Source organism: Sceloporus occidentalis, unplaced genomic scaffold (genome assembly GCF_023333645.1).
Source record: "Sceloporus occidentalis isolate IW3139 unplaced genomic scaffold, rSceOcc1.0.p SCAF_18, whole genome shotgun sequence".
NCBI lineage: Eukaryota > Metazoa > Chordata > Lepidosauria > Squamata > Phrynosomatidae > Sceloporus > Sceloporus occidentalis.
The window spans coordinates 1,652,081-1,675,899 of record NW_028316998.1 but is presented as its reverse complement, the minus strand read 5'-3'; the positions used below and the strand labels follow the sequence as shown (position 1 = coordinate 1,675,899).

At 40.2% G+C, this 23,819-nt stretch overlaps 1 protein-coding gene across 1 annotated transcript in view; it reads right to left on the bottom strand.

Annotated features, from left to right (window-relative positions):
- The window catches only part of LOC149302537 (PH domain leucine-rich repeat-containing protein phosphatase 1-like), a 66,757-nt gene that overhangs the window by 27,157 nt on the left and 15,781 nt on the right, over positions 1–23,819 (bottom strand). The window contains exons 2-5 of the mRNA XM_089482222.1: positions 12,905–13,101; positions 10,245–10,370; positions 4,384–4,550; positions 248–394 (exon numbers count right to left, since the gene is read on the bottom strand). Of these exons, the coding sequence (XP_089338348.1) occupies positions 248–394; positions 4,384–4,550; positions 10,245–10,370; positions 12,905–13,101 (637 nt within the window). The remainder of the gene's footprint in view (positions 1–247; positions 395–4,383; positions 4,551–10,244; positions 10,371–12,904; positions 13,102–23,819) is intronic.

Below are 23,819 nucleotides of genomic sequence, written 5' to 3'. Positions count from 1 at the left end.
AACATACAAATTTATACAACCCATAGTATGGGCAATTGATATATTTACTAAATTATCTTAACACGTGATACATAAGTAATCAGAGTGGTTTATTAATATACAGTGATTTGCAAATGTACCGGGTGTGTTCTTTACAGATTTCCCAGTTGGGATTTAATGCTTGAATCTGTACATCCAAAGGTCACCCAACTATTAGAAATGCCAACGTCCGCCACATATAAGATGCAAACACTTTAAAGATACTCACTTGTTCATGTCGCCCACACCTGGGGGAATGGCCTGAAGTGCATTGCATGAAAGATTGAGTTCTGTCAAAGTGGGAATGCTGCAAACAGCCAGGGGAAATTCTCCCAAATTATTGTTAGAAAGGTTGAGGCTCTTCAACTTGGTGAACCTAAGACAAAAGAGGATTGTGAGTTATAATATAGAATGATATACTGTACATAACTGTATAATATACACATTAAATGGTCATGAATTAAGCATGTTGATCAGGGAACGACTATAAATACAACTCAATCAATATTGCAAACCATTTATCTTGTGCGCAAGTAGGGATGCTTTTAAATGCAGACTTTACAAGGTCTCACAAGCTGGGGTGAAGAATGGTCACTGAGGATTATTAAACGACCCCATGGCACTAAAAAGGTTAAACGTTCCACGTCCACCTCTGCTTTCAGTCTACAATAGTGCGTATTCTACAAGAAGGGTTTCCTATTCACATGCAAACAGAGGAAACACATGAGAAAAACTTTGGGGGGGCTGCCGGGTGGGGCAAGAAGAACTGTAATTACAACGGAAATCCACTTCTCATTCAATGGATTTTAAAGATTGTGGGATTCCAGCACAGGGAAGGCAAATCTGTAAACTGTGGTCATCAAAAAACCACGGTGATGTAATGTCACAAAACCCAGCCGCATCGATTACTGGGTCCTGTTCAACTGCACAGAGCAACCGCTTGTTGGCACTGCTAACCAAAGTGTCCCTGGAAGCTGCAGTTCCCCTGTTTGATTCAGGGAGTCTGTATGTCCTCGGCATTTCCCCACTGCACTTTTTGTTCAAATATAGAAACAATCTGGGCAGGAAGTGAATAAAAAAAATAAAGAATAAAAGTTTGCTTAATGTGCATTTATAGCCAGTACTTTTCTCGTTGCCTGACAACCACAGGGAGTCGTAAAGAAGAAGGCAAGGAAGGAAGGCTATGTCTGGAAGACAAGGAGAACGAAAGCACAAATGAATGGGAAGATAGACAATGAATAAAAGGATCTTTGTCGCTTTCAGTTGGATGGAAGGAAGCAGTCTTTTAAAGAACAAATGCCTTGGGGTTTTTTTGACTGCTTTTCCCAAACTGCCCATCTGAAATCAACTTCCAGGGCCTGGCAGCATGTCCTAAAAAAAAAAAAAAAGGCAATAATGCAATAGGCACAAAGAATCTGTTGCCATACACCTAAGTGTAATTGGTGTTGGGATGCTACAATCCTAAAGATACAGAGACACATCCACCACATGTGGCAGCTATTACTCAGCTACATTGGTGGAATACGAAGTCTTCCGGCCAATGGATGTGATATTGTTTCTGTAAGTAAGGATTGTTATGCGAGACACTACTTGTTACACAGTGCACACCATTGAAGTCAGTTTCCTCCAGAAAGTCGCCCACCATAACCCCGTTACTGTAAGCCAAAATTGATCATTACTAGGGATGGTAAGGGGTTAAAAATAAACATTGACATCTGTACGCATATGCTGAAAAACAAGCCTGTATGCAGGTGCTACTTGTTTATGGAAACAAAAACGCATTATTGTATCTGCATGACAAAAATCAAGGGTGAGTTTCTCAATGACTTAGAGCAGGGACAGCCACTGATGAATTACAAAAACAACTCTTACCATTCTCAGCAAGTGATAGCATACAGTGCCTTGCAAAAGCATTCACCCCCTTGGCATTTTTCCTATTTTGTTGCATTAAAACCTGGAATTAAAATGGATTTGATATATAATCTACATAACATGCCGACCACTTTGAAGATGCAAAATATATTTTTTTTTTATATTGTGAAACAAACAAGAAATAAGACAGAAAACCTGAGTGTGCATAACTATTCACCTCCCAAAGTCAATATTTTGTAGAGACACCTTTTGGAGCAATTACAGCGGCAAGTATATTAGGGTACGTCTCTATAAGCTTGGCACATCTAGCCACTGGAATCTTTTCCCCATTCTTCAATGCAAAACTCCTCCAGCTCCTTCAAGTTGGATAGGTTCCTCTGATGAACAGCAATCGTTAAGTGATACCATAGATTAATTAATTGGACTAAGGTCTGGGCTTTGACTAGGCCATTCCAAGACATTTTAATGTTTCCCCTTCGAGTGTTGCTTTAGCAGTATGTTAAGGGTCCTTGTCCTACTGAAAGGTGAACTTCCGTCCCAGTCGCAAATCTTTTGAAGACTGAAACAGGTTTCCCTAAAGCGTGGGTATGGAGTTCTGGGGGTGTTGAGAGGTGTTGGGTTTGTGCCGGACATAGTGTCTTCCTAGATAGCCAAAAAGCAAAATGTTTGGGGAGTCTCCCACATGCCTTTTGGCAAACAGCAAACATGTTTGCTTATTTTTTTCTTGGCTTTTCTCTGGCGACTCTTCTGCAACACCCAGCTCTGTGGAGCGTGGACCAAAGTGGTCCTATGGACTGGATGCTCCAATCTCTGCTGTGGAGCTTTGCAGCTCCTTCAGAGTTTTCTTTAGTCTCATGGTAGCTTTTCTGATTAATGCCCTGCTTGCCTGGTCTGTGAGCTTTGGTGGGCGGCCCTCTGTTGGCAGGTTTGCTGTGGTGCCATATTCTTTCCGTTTCTTAATAATTGATTTAATGGTGCTCTATGGGATGATCATGGGAAGCTTTTTTTTTTTTTTAAATAACCCAACCCTGATCTGACCGTCTTCACAACTTTGTCCCTGACCTGTTTGGAGAGCTCCTTGGTCTTCATGGTGCCGCTTTCTTGGTGGTGCCCATTGCTCAGTGGTGTTGCAGACTCTGGGGCCTTTTTTTATTTTTAAAAGTTATTTTCTTCATTTCCCCAATTTGGACTATTTTGTGTACATCCATTACATGCAATCCAAATAAAAAAAATTACATTTTAATTCCAGGTTGTAATGCAACAAAAAAAAAAAGCAAAGTGGGGTTGAATACAGTAAGCCACTGTACAATCAAGTTCACCAACTACCTATTGGCTTTTCTATTTAAAAATAAAACCATAAATTACTTTAGCACACTTTTAATGCAGGCACTCACACAATGTATAAGTCATCTCAATAAAGAGAACATAAAAAAAAGATTGCAATTATGTAGAAATCTAGACAAACTTGCCATATGAACTACCAAAGCCCCAGATGCTGCCCACTGAATTTCCATTGATTTTTGTTTAATATTTAAAAAGGGCATGTTGGCTGTGCTCTTTCCACACTGAATGCCCTGTGGACTCCTATGAATCCTATTAAGCACAAAATGTTTTACACATACATAAGGGCACTATATCTAGAGTTTACAAATACATAAAAAAAGCTCAAAGAAATTATTGTATTATATCACTGGAAGAGAGAAAAACAAACATGTAAAGGAAAATCTATTATGCATTAATGTTCATGACACTTCATCTTATAAACAGAAGGGGTAGAATTTCATATCAAGGACACTTGTGTTTTAATTCCCATTGCAGATGACTTTTTCCAGTAATAACTTGAAATTATGCTTGTATACTAGGGCAGCTTGCAGAACAACCAACCCCTTGTGCTTTATAGATACCTGCAAAGGTCCACACACATACATGCAATTTATCCCAGGGCAGGCTTCAAGCATGACCTAGATTAGGAGTCTAGGAAGAGCCTCATTTAATCAAATCATCTCTCAGGCAAGGTGGTCAGCTGCAGGACAGCAGAGGATACTAAATTATAGAAATTTGCACAACGGACTGGAAAAGCTGTAAATCTGCTGCGAGTGAAAGTTTATGCAAAAACACCAGACTGAAGCACCCATGATAAAACATTTCTAAGGCTATAAAAAAGTCAATTATGTGCAAGAGGTGGCGGTAGAGAAGCTGTACCCCGGATACTCATTTTACATGGTCTTCATTAGTTTGCCTTAAATCAGCAGGCTTAGATCACCTGCACAACCGGTGACACAGCAAGAGAACTGTACACGGAACATAAAAAAAAAAAACAAAAAACAACTCAGGGGCATAACACGGTTTCTTGCAGATGACTGCACCCCTTTATCATATTGTCTGCAGGAAGAAACGTTCCACTGTCAGCACATCATTTTCCCCGCTCTCTCCCAGTCCACTTAGTAAAAAAAAACAAAAAAAAAAACACCCGGGTCATTTATAATATCTTACCTCTGGAGATCATCAAGTGTCCCTTCTGCTGTAGGTGCAAGACACAGCCGGAGGGCATTCTGTTTCAGGTTGAGATGTGTAAGATCTTGACTGTAAAACAAGCTCTCGGGCAGAAGTTCCAAGTTGCAGCAAGACAGGTCCACAGAACTGATGCGCTGAGATGCAATCTGTAATAAGAAGAAAACACTCCCGTAAGCTTAATATGTGGACCCTCATAACGCTAATCAACCAGTTAATATTTTAAATAGAATTCATAAGAATTTCTTTGTAACACTATAACAGGTATACCCTGGAATCACCAACAGCAAACACTCAGAACTGGAGATGGACTCTCTTCTCTAGCAACTGCATGTTTTTGGAGATTGTAAATTAATCCTGCCTCGTGCGGGAAACACAAAAGTGTGGATAAACTTTCACCACACAAGGATGTATACATGGTGATTCTATAAGATCCATGACCATGCTTTTGAGTTTAGTCAAGATGACTCTGTTGGAAACATCCTGCTAAAGGTTCCTTGGCACTCACTGTAAATAAGAAGTAACTGATGGGTACCTTAATATACCATGCAATGGGTTTGGCATATATATATGGAGGACTGCACTAGAGCACAACTTTAGCAACAATCATGACACCACAGGAACTGAAGTATGATGATCTAGCAATCCTTGGGTGCAAAGTATAAACATCAGGTCATCTTTCCCCCAATAAAAGACACAATTCAGTTGAGACAGATGTAAAGGCCAACACAAAAGAAAATACAGTAAAAAATGTACACTATAACGTGACTAAAGTTCATTATATGCTGCAGCAAAGTACAGAAAAGACGATAAAATGTACAAACTTGCACACAGCATATAAAACCCAATACACTGTTCTCTGCTTATCACCGACCTCAAGCAATTAGCCATGTCTAACCTAAGGGCAACTCATAATACTCCTATAAACTAATTATTTTTTGGTTGTAAGAGACGTGTAATATTTGTCAGTAAGTCCTATAAATCATAACTATCAATTATTTCTATGTTTGACAAGAGTACCCATCTACCCATGATCCTCTGTTACACGGCGCATGTTTAAATGCTGCAAATGATGCCAGACCTCCACATGCAAGGAAAGTATTGTTACAAAAATAGCAAATTGTGTCCGTTTCTGGCAACGGGGTGGCGTGTCTGACATCAGGTTTAGCTAGTAAAAGGGACTGAGGCTAGGAAACTAGACAAGCAACTATAGATTTACTACAGGTAAACCCCACCGATGAAAAATAAATAAAAAGGATCTCCCCATTAAAAGAAAAGTAATTGAAAGGGCAGCCTCAGCAAATCACGACAACTATTGACCACGGTGTTCCATTAGTCACATAGCAAGCAGCTCAGGCAGATTATTTGAAGTCTAAACAATATAGTTATTTTCTTTCCATACATAAAGTTGAATGTTAAGATGATAATACAGAGAAGAGCTGCCTTCTCTACGTATTGCGCGTGCCACAAGGCCACGTGACACACGGCACACGCTAACCTTTCTGGCCACGGAAATTGCAGAAGACAATGCTATTACTGTTCTGCCGGTTGCATAAACTGAAGCCCTGCCACCGGCACCACACCCCTGTGCCTCCTGAGGACACACTGTGAGGCCACAATCTGCACATGGCGTTCATTCTTCAAGGGCCGCTTGTAGGCTCTTTGGCCAGGCAAGCAAGGAAAACACTGCGGGAATCCAGAGATGAGTCGAACACAGAGCGCACTGCCAAATAAACAGCCCAAACAAACATCACACAATAGCATAGCCCTGCTGCTAACAAAGGCCCTTTAACAAGATATCTGGAAGGAAATTAAATTATCACAGTCACCGCCAATGGCCTTTAACCCCTTCGCGACCTTTGCCAGTTCAGGACCGTCATGACATGAAGGTCACTAAATGACCTTTGACGGTCCTGAACCGTCAAAAAGTAAAATAAGCTTAGAAAGTGATCAACGATCACTTTCTTCGCTTAAACGGCGTTACTGTAATGCCTCGATGTCGAGGCATTCAGTAACGCCGAGATCGGAATCAGGGGCCATGTCTGGCCCCTCCCCGAGGCGTCAACAGCCGCCATACATTGTATGGCGGCGGACGCCCGTTTTAAAAGCGTTTAGGAGGCGATCAACGACCGCCTCCTAAACTTAAATGGTGTCGCTGGAATGCCTCGATCAGGAGGCATCCAGCGACACCAAACACTTACCTCTGGGTGGGCTGTGACCGCTCCGGAGAGCGGTCACAGCCGCAGCTGCCGGTGTTCTTCGCCATCAACAAGATGGCGGCCGCCCTGTAAAAGAAACAAACAAGTTTTTAAAGTTTGCTAGATGGTCTAGAGAACTCTGGCTCCACTTGCAGGTTGAATACAGGTACTGCATTCAACCATGCAAGTCAATGGAGCCCAGCTTTCTAATCACAACGTGGAATCAAGCTGTAGATAATCTGAGCCCTGAAGACACCATGCGTTGCAGTACAGCCTTCAGGCACACTAATGACGGAATACTCATTAGTTTGTTTGTTTCAGTATAGTTTCTACAATTCTACATTGTGTGATATACACTACTTGAAGCACAAATCTACTACTATTTCTCACAAATCAGCATAGTTCTTCTATTTGTAAAGAAGCCATAAACATCAAACCGAGTTAGGACAATGCCATCAATGGCTTAGTAGAAGGACACCATTTGACTGTACTAATTTCAGAGCAAAATTGAAGCTTGGTTAATGCCCGACAACGAGACCCCATTGCGATATGGCACATACATTTAATATGGCCTTTAATCTTGTGAAATGCCAAGATTCAGAGGCTTTATGTTAAAGATCACTAACTGCTACACTCCCCGTTCCAGAATTAGCTGGCACAATGGTGTGAATCTCAAAGCAAACTGATGCCTATTATCTTTCGAACCCCCTTCACATCACCGATTCCAATAAGCGGTTAAGTTATTAATTCTATGCACTGTGATGCCAGGTTACTTGCAACTTCGCACTTAGTAAGATATTTAAGACACATTTCATAAACAATTGTTATTCATCCAACATCTTGCAGACTTAGGTGGAAAAAAATATTAAAAGCTTAAAAAGGGATTTAAACAGAACTAGATTATCACATTTATTTGTTAAAACCAGATCAATCGAAAGACAGAGCCAGTTAATAATTCTATTAGCAGACACAGTAACATGATTAAAGAAGATTAGTGAATGTAATTAAAATAATTTAGTGAAAAACCAAGAAACATCTAGTGAAAAATCATGGATGAGAAATATTTGGGATTATGAGGCCAATGGACAGGTAAACGCACACAATGGAAAAAGGTCCCCTGATGTTAGACGACAAGGTGAAAAAATGGCCTCCATTATCTGAAAACCTCTAACTGCCTTAATAAGATGATGGAACACATTTGCCAATCTGGAGCACTGTCATAACCAGTACTTCACCCATGGTTTTCCATTATTCAGGCCTCATTAGAATAATTGCGAGCGGTAACACTGTAGGGCCTCGCACACGCTCGGCTCTTCTCTGTAGAGCAGTTGAGTAAACGCAGGCCGGATCCCTGCAGTGCTGAAGAGGGTGGTGGATTAGCGAGTTCTGCTCAATAGCGCAACTGCAGAACTAGGTCACATATGGAAAGTAATAAAAGCGTTTATAGGAATAATAATAAAACAAGGTTAGGGAGTCCCGGGGTGGTACTGAAGACATGCTCTTGTATGACTTATCTGCCACACAACTCTATAAATAGCACCGACATTTAAGAAATGTGTAGACACTGTCCATGCAGCAGGAAGGATGCGGAAGTGTGCTTACAGTGCAGTTTTATCACACAAAGTGCATACCATACACATAACTAAGCAGTTGGTGAACAGACAAGCTGAGCGTCTAAAAGTGGATTCATTTACAGAAGAAACCAGCCCGTCAAGTTTCCCTGTCTCAGAAGAGCTTAATTGCACTTCAGGAATGTTTTTGCGCACGTCAGAAGCACTGCTGAAGTGTATGTTTTATGCATTATTATATTTACAAGAAGGTTGTTTACGTTATTTGTTTAGTCTTCTTGTAAAGATCAGCCCGGTGCCTCCAACTCACCAGCTTCACGACACGCTCCTCTTGTTCTATTACTTTTATAAATGGAAATGCGTCAAATCTTGACTGTCAACGAATGGCCAAAGAAGAAGGTCTGCACAGAAGTCAGCCAAGTATGGACAAAAGCGTATTGGTTTACCAAACGTCAGAGCTGCTTTATACAAGGCCTTGCTGCGGTGGTAACGGCTTGAAATACCTCTAGTAACATAAACCTCACACAACGTAAATAACTAGAAGCTCACTAAAGATCACAAAGTAAAAAGCACCACAGCTGCAGGAACGCACACAAGATATACTGCACATCATCTCCAGCACAGAAGGGATTCTGCAAGTCATTAATAAAACAGGACACATACCAATAAGCATGTATATCAATAGAGAAAAGTATAAACAGACAAATATTAAAACAGCCCATAAACAAGCACTGCCGTGCATACAAGTTATATTATTATTCTTCATCAGAAAGCCCCTATTAGGCATTTGCTCTGTTTCCCTACTGCTCATCTACTTGTCACCTCCAGCCAGCTACAAAGATGGCTCATGTGGGTCTACAAAAAAGCAGAAAATACCTTAATAACAGAGGGAGTGGTACATTGGAGCTGTAATAAATGTACTAAATCATGTAAATACACAGACTGGGGTAGTATATATTTTTTTTTTTACATAAAAATCAAATTGTTCATCTGGCCACAATTCACCTACATCTCACTTGTAATATTATTCACAGAAAAAAAAAAAAAAAAAAAAAAAAGGAGAGATCTCTGACATATACAAAAAGACAAAGCATGCAACGCTTCAGGACAGTAGAGACATTCACAGCCACAAACATACAGAGACACACACACTAAAAACAGCGATAGGCCCATTACAGCTCAGGGCAATTGGGTTTTATTCCCTGATAAAAGGTTGAAGTTAAATGACGCGCCAGGCATGATTTGGTGCCGTGTCACTTTATCTGCATTGAAGATACTTTAATGTTACAATTTTAGTAATACTGTGACAATCACATGTTTTAATCTGTGTTAAATAATGTGCAAGTCAAATACTCTCACAGTAGGCATATCGGCGATTACCACAGGTCTCAAAGCTCAGGTTTGCGGTCTGCTACAATGACACATCCATTAACATTAGTAATCGACTTGTGGTTTATAAAATTTCCTGAGTGGGTAAATCAACACGTTATAGCATGACAACAAGGAATTCTGAAACTTTTAATTCTCTCTCTCCCCCAAAACATGTCCATGCCACATAAGAGGAATCAAGAGGTTGAAAGATAGATACAGCATATAGGAGAAACAGGTGGAAAAAATAAAATATATACATATACACACACACACACCCCATTATATATATATATATATATATATATATATATATATATATATATATATATATATATATATATATATATATATATATATATATATATATACACACACACACTATAAGTTTGTGAACACCCATTACCAACTTTAGGTGTTTCAGTCACACCTATTGCTAACGGGGTATAACATCCAGGTAACTAACTTTCACAGCAAGCTCTTATCAACTTTGAATCGATTTATTTTTCCAATAGGTGAAACCCTCATTACGAAATGGTAAATTAGGCAGCATTTGAGTGCCTTACATCACTCGTTTACAGTTTTACTACACTTCCAATGAAGTTGCTAAATGTAAGTCGCTTATTATTAAACTCTTCCAAGTGGTATATTACAGGAATAATGTTCAGTCCCTATTTACTTGCGTTACACATACACACTCCCTCCTTACCTTGGAGGCTTGTCGCAGCCATCTCAAGTAGTCCGTGAATGTGTCAAAACAGATGTAGTATGTCTGACTCTGAGGTCCGGAGGAGCTGAATGCCAGGCAGTGCTGGTGCTTCTTTACCTCTTCCACCTGCACCGAGATAACAAACAGCCATTAGCAAAAGGATTTCCAAACAAAAATGCATACACACACCATACGCGACTACTTTATCCAAGTAGCTATGTCTGCCATGATCATGGATTTACGTCTTGTAGTTTGAAAGATTTTCTAACGTGAAAATATAGCTTATACTTTTACGTAGCTGAGTTAAATTACTTCTTCTGGGAGTAAAAGCTATCTCAGGTTTCATATTGTACCTCAGCACAATATAAATGGGGGGCATTTCCAACAGAACACAGGGAAGTCAAGAAAGTTTGCAAGCTTTTTGAGGCACAGAAAAGGAAGAAAACTTTAAAAGTGTGGGATTCCTACAGTGGTTAAGCAGAGATCATACCTGCACAGCTCTTAGCTTTTCGCAGTCATATATTTTTTTTTTTTTATTGATGATAATAACCTTATGTGTATACAAAGGGCAGCCATCTTTACCTTCTGTTCAAAAGACATCCACAATTACCCTCCCCCTCCCATTAGGTTAATCCTTTACTTTCATTGTTTAGTTACTGCTCCCCATTGCTTTTGGCTCTGGCTGCCTTCATAACAGTATTAAGGGTGGAGGACTGCAGGACAGGCATTAGCAGAAATGCCAGTCTTGCCACAGATATCAGGTTAGATGAGGTACAAGTTCCTAACGTTCCCTCCAAAACTATTACATGGACAGAAAACAAAGACGTTCGAGCTAGATGTAGCTTAAACGAACACATTTTCTACTGCTAAAAGCTGCCAACGTGACAATTTCTCTTAAAATAACTTTTCTTCTCCACTGTGCCTAGCTTGCACTGCTTGTTTTTCAGTTGTAACTGCAGAATACGTTTAGTTCAGTTGCTCAGCATGAATGAAGGATGCCATCGTTAGGAGAAACAGCGGAAAGCCTTTGACAATTAGGTAATACAGCTGCTGGCACACAAGCGTTATGTTAGTGGTGGCCATATGTTTTATTATGTATACGGAACCATAAACGTATCTGTGGAGGAGATAAAGTCCTGTTTAGGTAAAGCAGCCGTGGTTTGTAAAGGACCTTATCTATATCACCGATCAGCCATAACATTATGACCACTGACAGGTGAAGTGAATAACACTGATAATCTTGTTATCATGGCACCTGTCAGTGGGTGGGATATATTAGGCAGCAAGCGAACATTTCAACCTCAAAGTTGATGTGTTAGAAGCTGGAAACTACACCTCTTGTGGGGTGTTCCCGGTCTGTAGTGGGCAGTACCTATCAAACACGGTCCAAGGTAAGAAAGGGGGTGAACCGGTGAAAGGGTCATGGGCGGGGCTTGGTGCCAGATACCACGGCACACCTTCAGAGGTCTAGTGGAGTCCATCCCTCGACAGGTCAGGGCTGTTTTGACGGCAAAAGGGGGACCTTCACAATATTAGGCGGGTGGTCATAATGTTATGGCAGATCAGTGTATTACTGTGTTACTGTGCTGCTTTCAATATGTGAGAAGTTTTAAGCACCGCACAGTGGTAATCAAGTAGTTTAGGCTAGCGGCAATTGTTAATACCATCACCTATATTCTGGAGAAGTTTTAGGAACAGTCCCGATGCCACAGTCCCTACTGAAGCCTGTCAGGGAAAATGTGTCCAAAGCCCTTAGGTCTCTCACAGTGATCACACGGAGCACCATGAGAATAGTGCACAAACCGGATTTGGGTGAATACCGCTGCAGTGTACATCGCTACCCACAGCTTCAAATCAAAGTTTATGTCCTGAGCCGTCAACTCCCCCAGCAGGTATCCTTTTTAAAATAGTACTGGAGGCAACATTTGCATTAAATCAGGCACTCTGCTCCTAGACTCACAAAAAAACCACACAGAAATGCCAGCTAAGGTTACATCAGATGGAATGAAATGGCACAACCATGGCATAGGAGGCTGTAGTGCATGCTCTAGAAATCCTACAGCAAGGACTACAGCCTCCTATGCCATGGTTGTGCCGTCTCATTCCATCTGATCGGGGTTTAGCATACTTCCAATGGATCAAACATTTGAGAACCATATGAGATGAAGTTCAAGCAATATTGTTTGCTTTGCATTCTCAGGGTGTGATTTTTTTCTTCTCAAAGAAAAATCCAGCTGGCACAAGTTACCTGCGGATTCAAATAAACAGTAACTTCAAAGGGTGCCCTTGGGCAACACAAAAAGGATTTAAATTATGCACTTGTTGCACAGGTGACTTAACCAAAATGACCAACAACAGCTGCACCACCTGTTTACTCACTAGTTTACTAGATGGGAAACCAAATCATCCAAATAGGGTTTTGTACACTGAAGGCCACCTATTTTCTTCTCAAACATCAACAAAACAAAGGGGCAGATCTTACTTTTTTTTCTCTTCAGAGGTCAGGAAAACAAACCCATTGCAGCTGGGTTTATGGATTAATCTGTGCCACTGCCAGGCTAACTACTTATTAGAAAGGATCCTTGGCAAGTAAGCAATATTTTCTAAGTCTCTTATTCTTCAAATAGCACACATTGAGCATTAAACAGAAACAGACTCACCTTTCCACCAATTAGAGGGAGTACGTGCATTTTCCCCGCCTGGCTGTCCTTCACCGATGACACAATAAGGCATGTCCCACACAGAATAACTTGCCTTCTTGTCCAACGGTTCACAGGCAACTGCATTTTCCCTTTCCGAACATTGTAGGTTCCAGAGAGCTGAGTTCGTTCAGAAATACTTGTTCCATTTGGCTTTCCTTAAGTTAAAAAAACAAAAAAAACAAAACAAACATGTTAAAGAATGGCTTTTGCAGAAAACCGTTTCTGAAACACTGCAGATGCCCCAGACATGTAATGTATATATTTAACCCCATACACACTCCAAAATTCCAAAAGAGAATTTGCGGGCTATGGAAACATTATGGAAGGTGGTTTATGATGCTGGTGGCAAAAGACACTATAACACTTCATGAAGCTGCTCTGCGAGTCTTGGCCGAATTAACATTTCTGACAAATATACCTTTTCAGCACTAATTCAATCTTGTGCAATATTGTAAATTGACATTTGCACTACAGATTGTTTTCCAGAGAACCGTGGAAACTGTAAACTGAAATATAATGTGTGGATTCAAAATATAGGAACAACCCTAATTAAAAAATAATGAAGGCAACTCCAAGACATCGTGTGATTCAGTGAAGGAAAAAAAATACCATTTACACCTACAAGAAAAACTTTAAGGTTTGTACCACTATGTAATACACTCTGTGAACCCCTACGTTATATTTATCATATGTACACATGATCCTGCAATATAATCTGAAGGTTTACATCTGATAGATTTGCCAGCCATTGAAACAAATCAGTGATGTAGCATAACAGGACCTATAAGCGAAAACACGCCATAACAAAAATACATAAATAAAAAAATAATAAAAAATAATTTAAAAAAAAAAACAAAAAAAAAAACATCGCCCAACCCCGGAGGCCCACAAGGCTTTGCCAATGAAAGTAGTAAGCCAGTCTAGGACCACCTACATGTGCAGCAATGTTCTAAGATACAATGTCCATATCCGAACCATTTCTGCATCCACTATACATACAGGCAAAGAGCTTCCTTTTTAGAGAAGAAGAAGAAAAAGAATCTACGTGATAAACTCTGAAAGGTCTTGCAAAAGCTGTTAAAACCCCTTGCTTGCAATGAATATTTTTTCTTGAGGTGTAATAAACCTCATTCACACCAACCACCCATGAATAATTTCACAGTAGTTCCAATTGCTTTAACAAAAAAAGTGCTAGATAGAACATATCCTCAATTTAGTTTTTAAATCGGTGAGGCTATCGACATCCCAACTGCAAGTAACCTTAGGTGCCAATAATATGTGCAACTACTAGGGACAATATAAAGAATCTCATTGACTTGAGAGAAAAACCTGGAAATAAATGTCTAAAATCATAACCCGATTCAACGCTTCATTACATAGTTAAATGTTTAATCATCATTCTGACCTTCACTCTTTTTTTCTCTTTTAGGAGGTCAGGATTGGCAAGTGTTTTTGGTTTCAACATATTTAATGAAGTGCTTTGAGAACTATTATGCTTTCTCTGTGCTTCATGAAAGCACGTTTTGTTAGAAGCCAGAGATATTTTGCAACAACTAGCCATTAGCATATTCTAATTGACTAATTAGAGAGAACTCGCATTCTACTGTAAACACGAACCTGGATGACGCAAGGTTATGTAGACAAAATGTGGTAAGGCTAGAACACAGGAGATTAGCCAAGTGAAACACTAACTACTGAACTTAACCAGGTCTGCAAAAAACTGCAGCTCAGCATGTTATGGGCACCTCTTTCAAGCAGGGCGATAAGATTTTCTATCTGTCAGAGTACAGTATGAACAAGTAAACCAAGATGAACTTCAGCCCATAGAGTGAACGGGCGCAGTGCCAAGTGATAAATGAAAGCCAACACAGATGGAATTGCTCGACCTGTGTTCTAGCAGAAGCAACACGAGAACTCTGCGGAACCCACCAAGGCATTTAAAAGGGACACTGAAGCACAGAACTATTATGTACACGTACAGGACAAGTTTGTAAAACGATGAGTTCTTCTGCATTACATAAACTTTCTAATGGTATGTGGTCTTCTACGTGAAGAACTTGACAAGTCTGTTTTCCTGTTCACTGATCTTTTATAACTCCCCTGCTACATTCATCCATTCCATATTTTCAACTTCTCCACTACTGTCGATTCACGTCTACTCAAGGCTACTTGGATCAGAACTAGTGCACAAAATCAAAACAGTATACCTCCCATCCAATACAATTTACCCACTTGTTCATCTGCAATGAGGCCGCTGGGCTGACAGAACAAAAGGATGTTATTTTTGACTAGCAGAGCTACTCAAGCATTCCCTAACAAGCTATTCAGGAGTTCAATACTACTTGTCCAAATGGATTAGTCACGTTAGCAATAGAGCGCAGACTTTTGTGAGGGAAGAGGCTTTTTAAAAAGCGCTTCATTAGCCTCTGATATATATAACAAAACATACTTCAGACAGAGTGGTAATGAAAGGCTCTATGGGCTGCAATAGTCATATTACCCAGGCACGGATATTGTATATTACTGCATATACAAAAAAACAGGGCAGGTAGCGTAGAAGTAGAGAGCTAGACAAACAAATCTGTGGGGGTTCCTTGATTATTTTTTTTTGGAGCCAGAAAGAGGTACAGTTATAGAGATAATATGGCACAAACTGTTAGGAACCAGATTTAAAAACATATGCTACAGGTGTACGTCATTAGATACCTGGCCAAGAAGAAACCTCTGGCTTTGCTACAGGAGTAATCCCATTCATAATCAAACAAACTTATACAAAGACATAAATGAACATTCATCCAAAGGCACAAAATAGATTAGCAAGATGGCTCATGAAAAGGGTGCATGTAAGATCCATAAATGTCCAGGGGTTGATACATCCATGTTTTTATCTCGCCATGCCAGAGCAGTGGACATGTGTAGACACTCAACGTGGTATGTGTTTAGGCATGGTATGAAATGGCTGTGTGACTTCATATAGTCTGCGTCAGACAGACAAGACAGCACAACGCAAGACGGATCTGAATGCAGATAAGCACTTATTAGCAGGATGAGGCTGGCCCTGTGAAGTTTTTTGCTTAAATTTATGTAGTTTTAATTCATCTTAAGGCTCAGAGGAGAAGAAAGGGTGTGGTCAGATGAAAGCGTTTGACACGCACTGTGACTTTAAGACTGTAAACAGAACCCCACCCAGGAGCAGTGTGCATTACAGCACATCTACAGACAGCTCCCAGGGGAACTGGGAATGGCTGTAATGGACATCCGAAGACTGACGGAGCCAACGCCTACAAGGCAGCACAGAGCATGCATTACAACAGAACGTTCTCTGACCCAAAGCTTACCCATTACAAGTTATCATCCAACATACTCAAGCACTCCAAGACTACAGTCACCTGTCCCCCTCCGTAGGGATTTGTAGAGCGCTGCAAATACCTCACCTGCTTCCTGGAAGGTTTCGATGGTGGCTCATTAAATAAGTATTTAACAGCAAAGGGGATTTAAATTAATAAGCTATAAACGATGATATTATCAAACCAATTATCCTTCAAGCAGCCATTAGAACTTATGGGCCAGTAATTGTGAAGATATATGCTGGTCCTTAATATCCTTTAAGAAATATCAGGAACATGCAAGTTAAGTCTTTAAGGGCCACAAACCCCAAATGATTTAGTATAATAAACACCACAATACACCATGAAGCACACTTGCTCCAGCTACTTGAGTACTTTAAAACGGATGGCTACTTTTTACAATCTATACATTACCATCGCCTCTTTAAACCTTCAACATATCATCATACAAAGCTGCATCAAAACAAAGGCGATGCCTGGTCCATTTTAATGATTTGGAAACTTTCAAGTCTAGGGCTGCAACTAACGATTATTTTAATAATCGATTAGTTGGCCGATTATTTTTTCGATCGGATAAAAAAATTCAATTTTTTTTTCAATTTAAAATAATGTAATAAAAAAATGTACAATTTACACTTTCATCTCTTTATTGCAATGGCCTCTCTCTATTCACCTTCTTATTTTACTGACATAAATGCTACAAGAACCCAAACACAGTGTTTCTCAAACTAGGTTTTAATACAAAGTTATTAGTAAATATTAATTCATATGTTAACTATTTTTCACATTTAATAAAAACTATGAGAAAAAAAGCCTTAATTTTTTTTTTTTTATTTACCAAACTGCCCCCGGTTATGCACATCTGACCCCCAGCTTGCCACTCTGCCCCCATATATGCCTTATACCTCTTATATGCCAGTGATATGCAACTGAGCCCCCTGATATACCTTTTACCCCCAGATATGTTTTATGCCCCCCTGATATGCCTAATATCGCTATGCCTTATACCCCCTATATGCCCTGAAATTCATAATACCCCCCATACACCACTATAACTCACCCATACACCACTCTGGCTCCTCCCCCCTCCCATACTCCACTCTGCCTCCTCCCCCTCCCATACTCCACTTTGCCTCCTGTCAGCAACGGAGGTTCACAAGACACCAGGGAGCCGGGTAGAGAGGCAGAGTGCTGTATGGGAGGGGGAGGAGCCAGAGTGCTGTATGGGAGGGGGAGGAGCCAGAGTGGTGTATGGGAGGGGGAGGAGCCAGAGTGGTGTATGGGAGGGTGGCTCCCATACACCCCTCTGACTCCTCCCCCCTCCCATACACCGCTCTGCCTCTCTACCCGGCTCCGTTACTGACAGGAACTTTCACTGCAGCTTCATAGAAGCCTCAGCGTAAGTGAAGGTGAGTAACGGAGGCTGTGCGATGGAGACCCCCACCGGCTGACAGAGAGGATGATTCTCTGTCAGCCGGTGGGGGTCTGCACGATGCGCACAGCCAGCCTCCATTACTGCCCTTCACTTACGCCAAGGCTGCAGTGAAAGTTCCTGTCAGTAACGGAGCCGGGTAGAGAGGCAGAGTGATGTATGGGAGGGGGGAGGAGTCAGAGGGGTGTATGGGAGGGGGAGAGAGACGGAAGTGAGAGACTGGCCGACAGTGAGGGGAATCCAAGTCCCCTGCAGCGTTGCGGGGGATCTGGATTCTAGTGTTATAATCCGATCTCTGTTTGAGGTCAGATTATAATTTTATAACCGATAAAAATCGATTCAATTAATCGATAATGAAAGTCGACAACGATTTTCATTATCGATTTTATCGATTAGTTGTTTCAGCCCTATTCAAGTCACAAGTAAATTAATTAATTAGAAAAATTAATACCACCACTAATGCTTAGTGTAATGTTATATTGAATTTGCTTCTCTGACCTTTATCCAACCTCTCTTAGGTGGTTTAGGGTCCCTCAAAAACACAAACATGAATTTACAATGTGTGCCTGGCTGTAGGGGTGGGAGGAGTACTTCAAGATGAAAACAAAGATTACAAGTTGCTCTGGAGTCACGCAGCTTAAAAGTGGATCTATCACTTTTCCTAAATGCTACATTTTGCCGTTTTAGCCAGTAAATAATACTTTTGTTTGGTTTTTGGAATACAAAGAGTGGGTGCATACTATATACACAACTGCACATTACAGTCATTTTTAATAAGAGAAGGCATGGCAAATAAGGCGACTCTCTTACCGTATACTGGCATCGGTAATGATGCCAAACGGAGCAGAGACCACTAGGGAAAAAACAAGGCACGGCCTGAACTCAGCACTCCCATGTGAAAGTAAGCCTGCTGGCCTTTGACATTACCAAGATAATCATTAGCCCAAACTTCAAATGGTTCTACACAGTCACCAAAACACAGTTTTTACGTTTAACATCTTGTTTCTTTACGTTGGTGGTCACTTATAAAGTTGTTTCGGATAGCTCAATGCACATTCCAGGTTTTCTTTAATTTGGTTACAGTGTTTATTAATACTGGAGTCTATTCCAGGTACCTTGATATTGTCGGAAGGGTTAAGCAAACATACTCTGGAAGCTGAAGAAACCCTACGGGACAAAAGTGATCTTTCACAAAGCAACACTGAAGCTGTGAAGTGTTGCACATTACATTTTCAGTGAGGATTAATCACACTTTTTTTCATTTTTTTTTTTTTTTAACATAGTTACCATTTTAATGCCAGTGTCTGTTGCCATGGTAATCAGCATTTTAAGCATGTTGGACATTTTTATTTCCCAAAGAAATGAGTTTTCTGCAAGTCAAAGCATTATAACATTTGCTAATAGGAGACAATGGGGGAGTTCATAGCCGGGGTATTAGAAGTAGATAAGCCAGGTTTTTTGTTTTTAGACCAAAAAATTAAAAAGACTCATCTGCTCTAGAACCAGTCCTGAAGGGTATTTTGTGATTAAAATGTGTACCATGCTTTCCAAGAGTTTAAACTGCACAAACTTAGCTTATCGTTAGTAATGCGGCTGCATAGCACCCCTGATCTGGCCGGTTGTGCCTGCTAGAAGCAGGCAATCACTCACACTAAAATCAATGGGTGTGCTTTCTCTGTGTTGTGTATCCGCACATGCGTTCTGATAAGAAGTGCTTGGCCACACATACGTACAATCCATAAACAATGAATCCTCCTATGCGTTTGCACAGAAATATCTGCATGTGGGGAATAAGGGTACCCTCTGCTACTTTATGCATTAGGGAATTAAAGGGTGTTCCCTTTAAACAAATATCCATCCCATATTCTGGCCCCTAACTGGGTAAAGAGGCTAGTAAGGAACATGGCAAACCTGGTATAAGAGTTACCGATGTGGCTTTTCAATAGGATACCAATAAATCAGAGTTCACTTAACCACCTCTGTCCTGCTCTCTTCCAGCATAGTATTAAAGTATATTTTAGCGCAGTTATTTTCAAAACCTGTATGACCTCTTCCAACAATAGGACATCCTCTCCCAGAGGCTACCTTTCATGCTGCCAGGAAGATAAAGGCCTTTTATTTCCCAAATATCCCTATGAAACTTCTGGTTCAAAAATAGGATTGGTCTGAAAATAGAAAGAGGAAATACTAAAATCCACAAAAGAAAAAAAAAAGAAAAAACACTCTGTAGGCCCAGCCATTAACACACATCCCTATTACTGCATATAAAGCCAAAGGCTACATACAGCAAAATTAAATTGCATATATTGTTGCTTTGTAATATAAGAAAAATGAAAGATGTGCTAGCCCAATAGAATATAAGAGTTTTTAGCTTAAGTTAATACTTTCAATTAGGCCAACACAGAAAAAAAAACTTGGGGCCTCAAGTGTCTTCTGGGGTCCTGAAGGCTCACATTTCCATTTACGTCTAACAAAGTATATCAATTTTAACATCGTAAGTAAACATGTATAAATTGCTGACATTGTAAATTACAGTATTTCCTCACGTATTTAGTAATATTTAACTGTTGTGATTCCTCAGTGATGTCATCAGTCTGTTATATCAATACAGACACAGGCGCACAACCCTAAATACACAAAATCAAACAAAGCTCTGTGAAACCACCCAACATAAACATATTGGTTAAGACTCTGCTCAGTTTAATGAGATGACTATATTAGCACCGTAAGCATATCATAGCATTGTTAGTATACTTTACACACAAACCAAAATGTTCCCGGTAATCAAAAAACAATTTGGCTTCCCATTGTATGTAAACCCACCACAAAAAAACAAAAGCCATTAAGTATTTTTTTTTTTTTTTTTTTTTTTAAATCAAAACACCAGCTTGTGTGTTATTTTTTAATATACCAGATTACTTTAAAGGGCACTGCCGTGTTAATTTTCTCTTTTGCTGTGATATATGTGAAAATTAGTCACAAATTATATTTACCCAATCTGCGCTAATTGAAAAGTTAGTCCTTGTGACCGGGAAGCCTTTTGGAGATCAAACCAAACCACAGATTTATGCAAAATAATGATGTAAATATTTATGCCACAAATACCGTCAGAGGTTTCAGGAAGACTAGCTTCACAGAGGATCACAAAGGATCTAAAAGTAGGGTGGGGGTTTTAATTTTATGGTTATGATTTTTTTCACCATAACAACCAATGGAATGGTCAATTTGCTCCTATAGTGATGGAAAGAATCACGTTGTATGCGCTTTGTATCCCCAAACTGACATTTTAAAATGAGAATGTAACACCTCTGGTTGCATCCAACACAATCCAGCATACTGAAGCCTATCTCTGAAGTCCTCCAGGAGTTCGCTTGCAACATCACTTCCACCATGGAAAGTGTACTGGAAATGCAGCTTTACACACTTTCCATACGGCCAAGCTCAACAAGTCATTGACACATTTAATTAGTACTTCATCAATATGCAGCTATGCATTCAGGGAAACGCTTATTAATTCCGCTTTCTGTTTCTCCACTTGTTAGATTAACCCACGGTCATCCAGTTTCTGCGTTGATTAGCTATTCCTACTCCAAACGTATCTGCAGTGTGGGCTTGGAAACAGAGGCAAAGCTTTCATTATAACATCAAATACATTTAAATACTGGATGACCACGCGACGTGCATTCCTGAATTTTCCACTTTCCTTTGAGCACTATTCTTATGATTAAAGTGCCTCTGGGTCAAGCTTGGATTTAGAATAGGAATGCAATATATGTAAGACACTCAATAGTTGACCAGTGCAGTCGCAGGGAGAATAATGATACAAAAATCGTTCCAGAGTGACATGTGCAAAGCGCGACCTGTAGCAAATCCTCTAGGAAGAGAAAAAGCATGTGCTATGTGTCAAAAAGAAGTTGTGCTTGGTATATAAAACTGTCCCATCCTGTTCATTCAGCACCTCCGGGTTATAAAGCGTCAAATACACCAGGTAGTAAAGGTGAAAACGAATCCACCGCGGGTTACGGTCATGGCAAGAGCTACTTCATCAGGCTAAGATCAAAGATGGAATCAGATTGTGTACCTGGAAACACAAACACAGCTACGTTCTATATATTGTGCCAATTTAGTTATTGCCTACTTGACTTAAAACTTCCGCTTTGTAACTGTGACCTCAGGCATTTGAGACACTGAATAAACTAACCAAGTAAAAGTCATTTCACTTTGTGAACTGTTTGTCACGAGATCATCTTGTTTCCAAGACCACTCTTAGTAGTAGGACCTTGTGTGTGTGTGGAAGTTTCCTATGGTAAGGAAAGGCTAATAATCATGTTTGAAGCCAAGCCTGGAAATATTTCATTAAAGATGAGGAAAAAAAACAAACCGTATTTTGTCTGTCTGCTGGATGTTTTCCATCATGGACTTGTGTACTAGTGGAAATTTCCAGTCCTTTTCACACCAAAAAAAATCCATATCAAAACAAAAAAAACAATTATTTTCCGTTACACTGCTGCAAGAGGAGTAAGGAGGAGGATCTGAAACCGTACAGCGACCAGGGATGCACGTGGGATCAAGGAAAGGAAAACTGCGCAGAGGTAAGAGTAAGAGTTGTATACCTTCAACTCATTAACGTCACTATACATTTTGAATGGCAAACCCAGGTGAGGTTCTGGGTTTGCCCTTCAAAATGTAGCGTATAACTTAAATCGGTGGGGTTTCTTAAACATCTCCTCAAACTAAACATTATTCTGGGTCAACTCTGTTCCTTCTTGTAGCAGAAACTTGTCCGGGTTTGCCCTTCAGAATGCATATAGAATATAGCGAGATGAAGCCAGAAGTCTTCTGCAAATTATTCTTCCAGCTGCCTTTTTAGTGAATACATATGTACTTTCTCAATGACCTGCTTATGGGACTTGCATAGGCATCCATAAAACATAAAATGCACTTATGCAACTTGCTAAGTCTTAGAGATTCAACAAGTATGGAGCAATTTTTGCCACACTGTCTGTTAACCATGCCACGTATAAATAATGCTGTCTTGCCCTTCTCCTGAACTCTGCCGGTACTGCCTACATCGTTTTAGCATTAGGACGCTCATAGCCTTTGTACGAGAAAACAAAACAAGAAATGCAACACCAAGCTCTCCGATACTCTTGACCTAGTTTGATACAGTACAGCATGAGCTGAAAACACGCTAGACAAAGACTGTTTGGCAAAACAAGAGATATCTGCTTTATGGACATTTCTGTACATATGCATAAAATTTCCCTTGCTACATGTTATAGATTTTAGTTTATATAGGAACCTTGACTTAACACGGACCTGTCATAAATTGCAAATACCTCCTTCCCCTGATCTGAATGTCCATCTACCACCTATTACTACGACTCCTTAACGGCACAAGCAGGTAAAAACAAATGGTTCGAGTCAATCCTGGTTTAGGATTTATCATGGGGCAAGCGATAAGCTTTGTCAGTTCTCTGCCTCAAACACACTTTGCATTCTTAAAAGCTGAAGGTATATAGGACTTCCAATGCTTACACAGCAATCTTCCTTCCAGATAGACATCTCCCGCACTGTGTCAGACCCACATCTTGAAGAACAAGCATTCTGCAAGAATGAAGTAACAATAAGCAAGCAGCATACAATCTAACTATACCCACACCCATCTTACAACATCACAGGGCCTTCGTTTAGCTACTAGTGCCATAAAACTTCAACCAATGTAACCATTTTACTTGTCCTGGAAGTTATGATTTCCTTGTACAGGTTAATGCTCAAAAGGCTCTCAAACCCAAAACATGAGCTGTGTATGTGACAGTTCTCCTTTGACGAAAAGGATATGCTTTATTTGCAAAAACCTATAAGAGCTTTTGCTTGAGCTACTGCCCCTGATAAACTAAAGCAATTTACATGACGACACGTTTACCTGAAGCACAAAAAGGCTGGAAAAAGATGTTTTTGACAGTGATAACCGTCTCATTAGCCGTTTCTAGGGGAATGAACAGCTGGAACCCCTGGGGGTTATAAAGACAATTTAGATAGAGGTTTCCAATGGCAACACGTGGGTCCCAATGACCTGCTCGCTAAAGTGATA